This window comes from Gekko japonicus, unplaced genomic scaffold (genome assembly GCF_001447785.1).
Source record: "Gekko japonicus isolate JY-2015 unplaced genomic scaffold, Gekko_japonicus_V1.1 scaffold927, whole genome shotgun sequence".
Lineage (NCBI taxonomy): Eukaryota > Metazoa > Chordata > Lepidosauria > Squamata > Gekkonidae > Gekko > Gekko japonicus.
In genome coordinates this window covers 187,252-199,464 of record NW_015169805.1, presented here as the reverse complement: position 1 = coordinate 199,464, position 12,213 = coordinate 187,252, and the positions used below count along the sequence as shown (strand labels likewise).

General features: G+C 46.6%; 1 protein-coding gene across 1 annotated transcript in view; it reads left to right on the top strand.

Moving 5' to 3' along the window:
* The first annotated feature begins 10,257 nt into the window (after positions 1 to 10,257).
* Positions 10,258 to 12,213, top strand: part of ABCC4 (ATP binding cassette subfamily C member 4) — a 177,631-nt gene continuing 175,675 nt past the window's right edge. The window contains exon 1 of the mRNA XM_015417130.1: positions 10,258 to 10,334. Within this exon, the coding sequence (XP_015272616.1) occupies positions 10,258 to 10,334 (77 nt within the window). The remainder of the gene's footprint in view (positions 10,335 to 12,213) is intronic.

Genomic DNA, 12,213 nt, shown 5'->3' with positions numbered 1-12,213 from the left:
TCCCCCTTCCTTCTTTCCTCCCTCCCCATCTATTTGCTTTCTTTCCACCTCTTTCTTTTCATCTTTATCTCTCTTCCCCCTTTCTCCCCATTTGTTTTCTTTGTTTCTCTCTCTCTTTCCACCTCTCTCTCATTAGCAAACAAATAAATATCATTAAATAAATAACTTTTACCCCTTTTGTTTTTATTTTTGGCAGTCTCATTTAATGTTAATAAAAAGCAAATTTGCATATTTTTCAAGAAAACTGTCTGTGTAATACTTGTTCATGTCTTGCAGCTCTCAAACATCTGACATGTATTCTATGTGGCTCTTAAGTTAAGCGAGTTTGGCCACCCCTGCACTATACCACACTGTGTCTCACACTGAGCTTCTTTTCAAGTCTAATCCTGTACCCGTTAAAGGTGGGTGTGGGAACAGCCCAGTCTTGGAAGCAAAAGCAGATGATTTCATGACAGGATTGTGGCCACTAATTACATTTCTGGAAAATGGTCAAACAATTGTGATAAAATCCAGCATTAATAAGCAAATGAATTTATATGACAACCCAAAAGTTAAATAGATGACGGTCCTTAAAATAAGGAAAAGATGAGAAGTTGTATAGTGAGTTAAAAGAGGGTGTGATGGAATAGAATGCTATGTTGTCTTTTTGATTTTATTGCTATATGTTTCGTATGCAAAATAAAAGATTGAATACTTTTGCAACAAAACAAATCCCATTTACAGAGAGTTTTCCTCTATAGATATGCATTTAAACCTTGGGGCAGAAACCTGGCTTCTTTATAGGTAAAGGTAAAGGTTCCCTTGCTCGAAAGCCAGTCGAATCCGACTCTAGGGTTGCGGTGCTCATCTCCGTTTCAAAGCTGAAGAGCCAGTGCTGTCCGAAGACGTTTCCGTGGTCATGTGGCCGGCATGACTAAACAACAAGGCGCACGGAACGCTGTTACCTTCCCACCGAAGTGGTACCTATTTATCTACTTGCAATTTCTTGCTTTCGAACTGCTAGGTTGGCAGGAGCTGGAACTAGAGATGGGAGCTCACTCCATCATGCGGCACCTGGGTCTCGAACTGCTGAACTACTGACCTTCCACAGCCTGCAGTTCAGCATCTTAACCACTTGAGCCACCGCAGCTCCTATTGGCTTCTTTATATTAGCCCACAAAATGCCAGGTACATTTTTCTGCCTCAGGTAAGCTGAAAAATCTTATTGTGTAAAATTTAATGATAAAAAAGCAACAGCCCCCAACACCTTATGTCCTTAAAACAGAGCTCCCCTATTTTGTTGAGCTTGTGGGCCCTTTCTGAATTTTGAGGAAGGGCAGTGGGCTCTACCAAACAAATGGTTGCCATGGGAGGTGGAACAAATTACTAAATGTCTGTCATTGGAAGGCAATTAAAAATGTTGGGAATTCCCCCAAGCATATACCCAGCTTTCCTTCACCTCAGTGAAGCAGGAGGTACGTCAAAAGAACTGAGGAGACATCATTTTTTCAAAAAATAATTTATTACTGCAATGGATCGGCAGAATAAAACATACATCAGAATAAGTATATATATACGATCTTCCATTGGCATCATCTTTGTGTGGGGTTGCTAGGCCACAGCCAACAACTCCAGGCAGCATTTGGGGGTGAGGACTGGTGTGCTGGCATCATGCCTCCATGCTGACACCTCTTCCAGTGAAAACTGAGAGCGGTCATGAGGTGCTCTAGGATTTGCAAAAATTTATGGTAAAACCACAGTGTTTTGGCAAATCCTAGAACATCCCATGACATCGTTGCTAGTTTTTACTGGAAGTGATGTCATCACCTTTATTTCCCCCAGCTGGTGTTTCAGGCATGGCCAGTAACAAACTGGGTGGCTGGGAGGTCTCCTGCTATAGAGGGAGACCTTGCAACCCTACGGGCTTTGTGTCTACATGGAGCACCCATTCAGAAATAGCTGTCTCCAACACAGAAAGAGGCTTGGTTTGTGACCTCCTGCTGTTATTGCTAAGGCCTGATTTTAGGGTTGCCAGCTGGTGGGGGCGGTGGATCCCAGCTCCTCTTTCCCACACCACTCAGAGTGGAAGAAGGAGGGGAAAAACTGGTTGTGATTCTTCTCTAGGAATTGCTAGAAACTCTGTGGTCAGATTTTTCTTGGAAGCGGCATCAGTCCCCTCTGGGAATTGCTGAAAACTCTATGGCTTTACCATAGAGTTTCAAGTGACTCCTAGAGAAATGTGATGTCTACACTCCATGTCCCCTCCCAGTGTCCTACTGGTTGTCAGGCCACACAACCCTACCTGATTTATGTAAGTCTGCCAAGGCAAGAACATTTTCCCTCTCTAATTGCACAGGCTTTGTACAGTCTCTTTTAAACTGTGCTACAAGCTGGGCAAGGAGCTGCGGTGGCTCAAGTGGTTTAAGACGCTGAACTGCAGGCTGTGGAAGGTCAGTAGTTCAGCAGTTCGAGACCCGGGTGCCGCATGATGGAGTGAGCTCCCATCTCTAGTTCCCGCTCCTGCCAACCTAGCAGTTTGAAAGCAAGAAATTGCAAGTAGATAAATAGGCACCACTTCGGTGGGAAGGTAACAGTGTTCCGTGCGCCTTGGTGTTTAGTCATGCCGGCCACATGACCACGGAAACGTTTTCGGACAGCGCTGGCTCTTCGGCTTTGAAATGGAGATGAGTACCGCAACCCTAGAGTCGGATTCGACTGGCTTTTGAGCAAGGGAACCTTTACCTTTACAAGCTGGGCAAAGTAGCTGTAGCCACCATGACAAGTTAGCATGCCCCCTCAGTACTCACAAAGGCTATGGATCTTTGGTATGCAAACAAAGCACACATAGCTCACTGTAAGAGAAGCCTACACAATTTGCAACTCAGCAAGTTAAACATGGCATGGGCTTTGCCCCTCCAGATTTTGCAGTCTCAGGTAGGGAGCAAAACCAGATTGATTGATTGATTTGTTATCCTGCCCTCCCGGCCTACGCCGGCTCAGGACAGCTTACACAACAGAATAAAAATTCTAATGATACATAAAACACAGTTATTTCCAATAGTACAATTCCGATGATACATAAAACACAAGCAATATAAATACAGTGTTAAAATCAACATGATAATAAAGTGCTAGCAAAGTTCCACAATTTTGAACATTGGAGGAGGAGGAGATTGGATTGATACCCCGCCCTTCACTACCCAAAGGTCTCTCAGAGCAGCTTACAAACTCCTTTCCCTTTCCCTCCCCACAACAGACACCCTGTGAGGTAGGTGGGGCTGAGAGAGCTCTGAGAGAAACTGCTCGTTTTCAAGAACAGCTCTTATCAGAACTACGGCTTGCCCAAGGTCATCCAGCAGGTGCAAGTGGAGGAGTGGGGAATCAAACCCGGTTCTCCCAGGTTAGAGTCCACACACTTAACCACTACACCAAACATGGCAAACATTGGCCGAGCTCTAGGTGGGCCACCATGTGTGTTTGGTGGGCTGTGTTTGTAGGGTTGCTGGGCTGAGCCTGGCGACTGGTTGGCAAGCTGAGGAAGGGGGCTGGTTGGGCACATGATGACTGAGATGGAGAAAAGAAATCCACTGAACAAATGTGTGTATTTGTTCTCTCTCTCTCTCTCTTTTTTAAAAATCCTGTTTCCCTTTTGACTGGGAAATTTTATTGTTTTCAGAAAAAGAAAGAAAAGAGGACTACAATAAACATGTGACAACAAGAAGTACAAAAATAACATACAATAACAAACCCAACATAAACTACGATAGTGCAGCTCATACTAGGTCTCAGTTTAACAGTTAAAATGCAGCTGAGCCTTGATTTGTTTTACGCACCTATACTGGTTTCACCATCAACAAGTTCCATAATCAGTGCCTTTATACATTTCCTTCAGTCCACCTATAAAATCTCTCCCAAGTTCCTTCATACAATTCGTTATTTCTTCCTTGTAATTGTAAAGTTAATTTGTCCATTTCTGCAGCTTCAAACAGTTTTAAAAAAATATTTCTTCTTTCGTTGGTGTTTCTTCTCCCGTCCACAAATGTGTGTTCTCTTTGCACTGAAGGAGGAATACTAGCAAGCCTGCATTCTGTGGTCTATTCTATGTATTTGTAAAGCAAACAGGACAAGGGATGATGTGAATATAGGTGCTGAGTAGCTTTCCACCTGCATTGGAGCCACTTGTGCAAGTGGGGTGTGCAAAAAAATAAATAAAAAAAATTCAGCCTGATTCGGATTTGGCCCAAACAGGCAGAATCAATTTCGGCTGGCATAAAGACTCCTGCATGTCAATTTCGGCAGTAGGAGCCCATTGGGGAGTCTTTCCCCCAGCCGAATGTCAATTTCGGCTCCATTATATCCCATGGGCCATTGAAGTCAATGGCAAAAACATAGGGCATATTCTGGGGGCTGGAGGGGAGGGGAGTGGAGGAACAGACTCCAAACTCGCAGGGTAGCTGATGGAGCCTCTCCCCAAGATACCCACCAAGGTTCAAGAACACTGGACCAGGGGGATCAATTCTACGGGCCTCCAAACAGGTTGCCCCCATCACCTCCATTGTTCTCTATGGTGGGGGAAAAATTACCGGAGTGCTGGTAATGACCACCAGGGTTTCCTCTCTTGGAAGGGGGCTGGAAGGTGCAGGTGGCTCTGCATCAGCTCTGAACTCTTGACAAACCTGAAGCTCATCTTCTTGCTTGTCGGTTTCTGCTGGTTCAGAGCTGATTTCCTGAGGCGCTTCTTCTCCTGTGGAGCCCTTGCTGCTGCTAAGTCCTGACTGACCCACAACAAGTACAGAGATTGTTTCCCCGGAGGAAATGTCTTTTTTGCAGGGTGGACTCTATGACATTATAACCCCACTGAGGTCCCCCCCTTCCCAAATCTTGCTCTCCCCAGGCTCACCCCCAAATCTCCTGGAATTTCTCAACTGGGAGCTGGCAACGTTATCTGCTGTTGCCGTGGTTAGTGTCTGACTAGCACTGGTGAGGTCTGGGCTCATATCCTTCTTCTGTCAAGTGGGCTAGTCACTATCTCCTAGCCTAACCTACCTCACAGGATTGATGAACAAATGAAGTATGGGATAGTGTGCGTGTGTGTACGTGTGTATGTAGGGCTCTTTTTGTAGAAGGAACTCCTCTGCATATTAGACGAAAGACCCCTAATGTAGCCAGTCCCTCCAAGAGCATACAGAGCTCTTCTTACAGGGGCTACTGTAAGCTCTTGGAGGATTGGCTACATTAGGGGTGTGTCGCCTAATATGCAAAGGAGTGCCTGCTACAAAAAGAGCCCAATAATGTGTGTGTATATATATGCTGCCCTTGAGCTCCATGGAGAAAGAATAGGTTAAAAAAATGCAATGTTTTCAATCGTAATAACCAATTTTGTGAAGTAAAGAATTTAAAAATGTCCAGGGTCATAACTGAGGAGACGGGGTTGTCTCAGTTAACAAACAACAAACAAATACCTTTATTGGCATAAAATATTAAACAGTTGCCATAGGGTAAAACAATCCTATAAAATATGTGAAAAATAGATACCTTCTAAAGCATTACAAAGGTATGTCTATTTGTATGAGCTTAAATTATAGCTATATAAAATTTTCCCCAACAACAAAACCTAGAAATAAATTATACAAACTAATTTAACTCAATTAGATTGATCAGGGATTTCTTATATCTCCCCTCAAGAATAGCAGAGGGGAGAACATTAAACCGTGCTAGCATATAAGCTCTGCACAATTGCGGTGATATCAGGGAGAAAAAATATTGTGGTGGAGCACCAGATAGTGGATAGGCCCATCTAACTGAGGAGCACCTACTGGAACCAAGAGCTCTGAACTCTTGGAGTTCTATATCAATAAGTCTCTGCTTAAGCAGAATAAAAACCTCCGGCTCTGTTAAAGTGACAAAATCGTTCAGATTAAAACCAATAGAATTAATTTTCTTTTCAATAGCTGAGAGCCAGGTAGAGGGATGGGAATCTTTCAACATATAGGCAACAAGGCTATTATGAGTGCATCTAAAATGCAAACGCAACCAAAATCTAAAGGTGGTGATCCACGCCTTTGTCTCCAACCTTCTCTGATTAAGCTCCAAACAAATGGCAGCGTAGGAGACGCACGAAGGCAACCCCAGGGGTTGTCTCAGTTGAGACTCTCCCTGCCAAATGTGCAGACAAAGGCCATTAAGGATACAGACTGCATATTTTGGGTGGGTATTCCGGCAGAGACTCTGCTTCCTTTAAGGAACTATTAAACTTCTACAGTAAACAGTAATGACAAAGGGACTGTCAAATAACTGAAAGATTTAATGGTTTCTTCTGAAGCCCTATGCTATGCGAAAACATTTCAGACACAGTGGCCAGTTTTGGAATATTTGCTTTTTGCTTAAACTGGAGGGAAACTTGATTATTGTATATTTTAGGAGGTTACTGGTGCCTGTAGGCCTACAATGCTCTTTGCAGATTGTGTCCATCATGGCTGCTTGATGCGCCCCATAATAATCAGGGTCCCGTGTTGGTAGGAGAGGAAACATACCAGAGATGCTCAGCCAGACCACGTTTCCTCTTGAAGCAGAGAGCCAGTGTTAGAACAAGGGTTCCCAGTGTGAGGCCTCTAGGCACAATGGCTCTTGCCAACACCTTTCTTGGTGCCCACCGAGTGTTTTTGGAAAGTGGGTGGGTGGGACCAGCCGAGGCTTTTGTCCAGCAAGGCTTCTGATTGGCTGCACAGATCTTTAAAAAAGTTGCTTTGGCAGGAGCACAAGAATCTCCACTGTGTGACTGAAAGTAAGCGGTACTGAAGAAAGAAACTACGCTCATTGAAAAAGGCATCCCTGTTAAACAGATCTTATGTATTTCGTTCGACTTATATCCTGCCCTCCCCACATTTGTAGGCTTCTGCCTCAAATGTGGAAAAGTTACTATTAGAGTTATGTATAACCTGACTCCCTGACATTTCGTGGCTGGCTGGCCTTGCCTCCTAGAACAGCCATTTTGTGGATGTGCCCCCCATTCCCGAGTCCGAATTCCAAGTGAGCCTGCAGGCTCAAAAAGATTGGGGACCCCTGGGTTAGACCGTCAGTCTAGGACCTGGGAGTCTCAAGTTCAAATCCCTGTTCTGCTGTTAAGCCCACCAGGTGATCCTGACCCAGTCACACACACCCAGCCTAACCTGGCTCAGAGGGCTGTTGTTAAAACAAACATGTACATCCTTGGGATGGAACCACCCCAGCCTCCAAGTGCCCTTTAAAGCGAATGACTTCATGCAGCAGCTAGGGGAGTGTGCTATTTTTGGGAAGCTGCGCTATATAACAAGCAAAGCCATTTCCGTGACAACGGGACACAGTGTTGGGTGTTACAAGTCAAAACACTTCAGTATTTACAGGGTTAATGATGTTTGTTATGATCAACAGGAAGTCACATGTTTGTTTGTAACCAATCTGTTTAGACAATAGAATGCCCGGGAACTTTGGAGCTAACTTGCTAGTCTGATTGGAAACCAATGTGTCAAGTATTTAGCATATTGGCATCTTCTTCCTCTCTTTGTGAAGAAGACGCTGGCCATTCCCGTTTTACCTTTTAGCTGTAAGGATGTAGCCATATTAGCTCTTTGTTATTTTCATATCCTGTGTATTTTCCCCCCATGTTAGGTTTATAGTAAACCTTTTATATTTTAATACACACCATGGACTCAGTCTCTTCATACTCTGCTGACTTACTCAAAGAGAATCCCAACACACAGAAGGATAAAGCGTCCCCAAAACAGCCAATGAGATATACAACTTTTGCTCTTGCTAGGTGGTGATGCTGGTTTCGAGGAAATAGTATTCATATCCTTGGATGTTCCTTCACAATGGCTGGTCCTGACCTGGATGTCCCAGGCTAGCCCAATCTCACCAGAAGACAGAAGCGAAGCAAGGATGACGGTGGTTAGTACTTGGATGGGAGACCACCATGGAAGTCCAGGGTTGCTACACAGAGGGAAGCAATAGCAAACCACCTCTGCTCATCTCTTGCGTTCACTGTACAAAGGGCGAGCATATTTGTTTCTCTGCAGGAAATATGACGGACATCAGTTTCCCCTGACCTTCTCCTGTAGGCAAAAGCCTCATTTTTCAAAACTCAACTGGGCTGAATATGTTGATTGCGGCAAAACAGGTTTGAGGAAAACATGTACGCCAACACAGTCAATTTTCATGATATAGGACTTCTCCGATTCTGATCTGATATTGTATTTTTAACAAAAGTATTTCTTATCCATAAAGAAAGTTACCTTTTGCAACTACCTGTGGTCTTGGTAATCTTCTAGCCCATGGAATTTTCTGCTTCAATAGATTTCTTAAGTCTTTTAAGACAACAGGACTACGTTTTGGGAGGGTAGTCTCTTAAAAAACGAAACTGGTTGAGGATAGCAGGTTCCCCAGGCATTTTTGACTTGTGCACCTGGTCAAACCCAGCCTGACCTCGCCTTTGAAGCTGAAATGACTAAACTGAGGCTATCGTACTTTGGTCACATTTTGAGAAGACAGGAGTCACCAGAAAAGACAATAATGCTGGGGAAAGTCGAAGGCAACAGGAAGAAGAAAACCCAAACTGAGATGGATTGACTCAGTCAAGGAAGCCAGGACCCTCCGTTGGCAAGACTGGAGCAAGGTTGTTAACAATAAGATGTTTTGGGGGACATTAATTCAGAACAAACTCGACAACACTACACACAGACAGTGGGAAAAACAAAGTTTGAGTCCAGTGGCGTCTTTAAGACCAACAAAGTGCACGCACAGGAAAGCGTATAGCCAGAATTAAACTTTGGCGGTCTTCAAGGTGCCCCTGAACTCGGACTTTGCTCTGTTGCTGCAGACCAGCACGGCTACCCACCTGAATCTATCATCACAGTGGGAAAAAGTGAGATGGGAAGCCGGGCCTCCCCTCCCAGTGTGTGTTAATTGTCAGAGGCAGATGGGTTGGGAAAGGTTATTAGTTCTTATCAAGGTAATGATGCTTCTTGATGTGCACCATTTAACTCGAACGTTTTAATCAGGCTTTCTCTCTCGGTGAGCCTGACCCAGGATATGGAAAAACAATCCAGGCATGAACATTCCCCGGAGAGCCCTTGTCTGTTTCCGGGGCTGGGATCAGTAAACAGGCTCTGCACGTGCCGGTATCCTGGGGTCAATCTGTGCACAACAGGAGATTCGCAGCGCCTTTCTTATGGATCAGTTTTATATCACCACAGTCCGCATGGAAAATATATTTCGTGCTTATCCTCTCCCATCGATTTCAGTTCCAGGCCTAGCCACTTCCTTAAAGGGTAGGATCACAAAGGGCTCTTCGCTGTTGCCTATTTTTAACCTTAAGGAACGATCTTATGATTCTACTGACTCACCACCAGGGCCAACTTTCCTCTCCCGAGTCTGTACTTGGTCGTTTCCTTTGCTGTTTTAAACGGCTCCGATTTGATTAGAAATGTACACACTACACAGGCACCGTCTCTCTCTCTCTCTCTCTCGGCGCCCTAATCTGCTGGTGCAAATCCAAAACAAATAAAAACAACTGGATGTTATTGTACCGTGCCAGGAGGGTTGGCTTTTCTACAGCCAGAGTGGCCGCGCAGTTCTCCGGAGATAGATTCAGGCGGGGTAGCTGTGTTAGCCTCAAACAACATAACTGTTCCAGCGGCATCTTGAAGAGCAACAGAGTTTTATTCAAGGTAGAAGGTTTCGTGTGCATGCACACGAAAGCTTATCCCTGGAATAAAATTTTGTTGCTCATAAAGGTGCCGCGGGACTCGAACGTGATTCTCCGCAGACTGTTAAGACTCCAGCGACAGGCGCGACTCTTGCACGGCACCGCACTAGTCTGCAGCGTCTGCACGTGGTTTCGCTTTGTTAAGCCAGAGAAGGCTGCAGTGACGCTCCCACCCGCGAAATCCGGCTCCCGTTGCGGCCCCACGCGCATTTGCTCTACACCAATCCAGCAGAACGTCCCGGATTTAAGTGCCTTTCGAGCGAGGGCGACTTGCAGGGAATCTCCGCGCAAGCCTGGAGCGGCTTGGCCCCGCTTTCGGCGACTGCGCCCAGCCCGGCGGCTCTTTCTGCCCCCGCCGCGGGTGCGAGTCGGGCCGAGCCACTCCGAGCGCTCCAGGCCGGCGGGTGTCAGGTTTCCCGGAAGCTGCCCTGCGCCGGAGGAGCCGCTTCCCCCGGCAAAAGCCAGGCTTCTGCGCCGCGCGTGGCAGCAGCAGGAGCAGGTTCTGGGTTTCTTTCTCCTGCCCGCTTTCAGGCGCGATGGAGGCGGTGCCCGCCCGGGACGAGAAGCCCAACCCGCTGAGCCACGCCAACTTCTGCTCTCGGCTCTTCTTCTGGTGAGTAGAAGGCGGCCGGGCCGGTTCCCTTTCCCCTTCTCGAATCGGCTCCTTGGAAGAAAGGAAGGCGTCCTCTCGCCTGGTCTACGCTCGAGCGGGGCTTCCCCCGAGTCATTGAGGCCTGGAAGGCTTAACAGGTGGAGCTTTCTGGGCATGTGCAGAGTGCCAGTTTCTAATCGGATCCCAGGCGCCTGGAGGTCAAGGGCGCCTCTGGGTAAACGCGGAGTGCCCGTTCCCCGACGCCGTGATGAGGGTTCCCCAAAGGAGTAGGAGTCCCAAGCCCCGGCACCTCTCATTGTAGGATAAAAAAAGGGGGGGGGAAAGGTTTGTGGTGGGAGACGTCTCCTGGGTTGCATACAGACGTCATTGCGTGCGGTGCTATATCAGGCCTTTGACGTGTCGGGTCGTGCGGGGGAGTGCCGTAGGACAACATGCAGCCACGTGTGTGGCATGGATGCTGGCCTGGCGGAACCAGAGGATTCTGTTCAGGCTTCTCAGTGGGCCAGAACCAACGGCGCTGACTTCTGAGGAGTCAGGACTTCTTCAGGAAAGACATTCTGAAGTGGAAAGGTTTTTGAGCGTGTAGCCCTTTTTAGGAGGCTTGTATTTGGAGTTGGGATCGGTTTTCCCCGCAGGCTGTCTGGGATTTATGAAACAGGCTGTACCCTGAAGGTGGTTAAAAGAAGCACAGTTCTGCTCTAGTTAGCGGTGGGTGGGATAGTGAGGGAAGTGTGGGTGTAAACTGATGACTGGAAAGGCATTGCTGAGTTGGTCTGTTGGGGGGAAAGAAAAGTTGAGTGGCACCTTAAAAACTAACGGCATTTATTTGGCTAGGAGCTTTTCTGTGTCACTGGCTGCTGACTTCTTCAGCTATACTGGTGGCATCTCGCAGTGGACCAGCCAGAATTTTATGAAGGCCATTTCTACGTAAAAAGCGATGAAACCTATTTCTTCTTATTCAGCTGATGCTTCACAGGCCTGGCGAGTTTGCTACCCTTTCCCCTCACCTCTTGGCAAGTCTATTTCCTGCCTAGAAAAAAAAGATGACTAGTTTATTGTGGATTGACTGTAGAATCAAGAAGAGAGACTTAATTCAAATCTCTTGGTTTAAATCAGGTTTCCTGTTTTGAAATTTGCACGCTTCCTGAAGGTTTCGTGCTGATTGGCTGAGTCTGGCGTAGTGAATGACTAGGATCAGGGAGATCCAGGTTCTAATCCCCCGTCTGCCATGAAGCTTGCTGGGTGACCCGGGGCCAGTCACACACAGGCTCTCTCTCAGCCTGACCTACCTCACAAGATTGTTGTGAAGGTAAAATAGAGGCGGAAAGGGGGATCCGTGTACGCCACCCTGAGCTCCTTGGAGGAAAGATAGGATTAAAATGTGCTCAAATAAACTGCCATAAAGCATATTAGAGTGCAACTGAAGAAAGGCCTTTATGTAGCAGCCCTAATAGCCTGATCTCTCCAGACCTTGAAAGCTAAGCAGGGTCGGTATTTGGATGGAAGACCACCAAGGAAGTCCAGAGTTGGTTTGTGGAGAAAGGCCGTGGCGAACCATCTCTGCTCATCTCTTGGCCTTGAAAAGGAGGAGGAGGAGGAGATTGGATTTATACCCCGCCCTTCACATGGAGTCTCAGAGCGGCTTACAAACTCCTTTCCCTTCCCCTCCCCACAACAGACACCCTGTGAGGTGGGTGGGGCTGAGAGAACTCTTGACACAAACTGCTCTTTTTCAAGGACAGCTGTGCCAGAGCTTGTGACTGACCCAAGGTCACATCAGCAGGTGCAAGTGGAGGAGTGGGGAATCAAACCCGGTTCTCCCAGATTAGAGTCTGCGCACTTAACCACTACACCAAACTGGCTCTCTGTGAGAGACCCT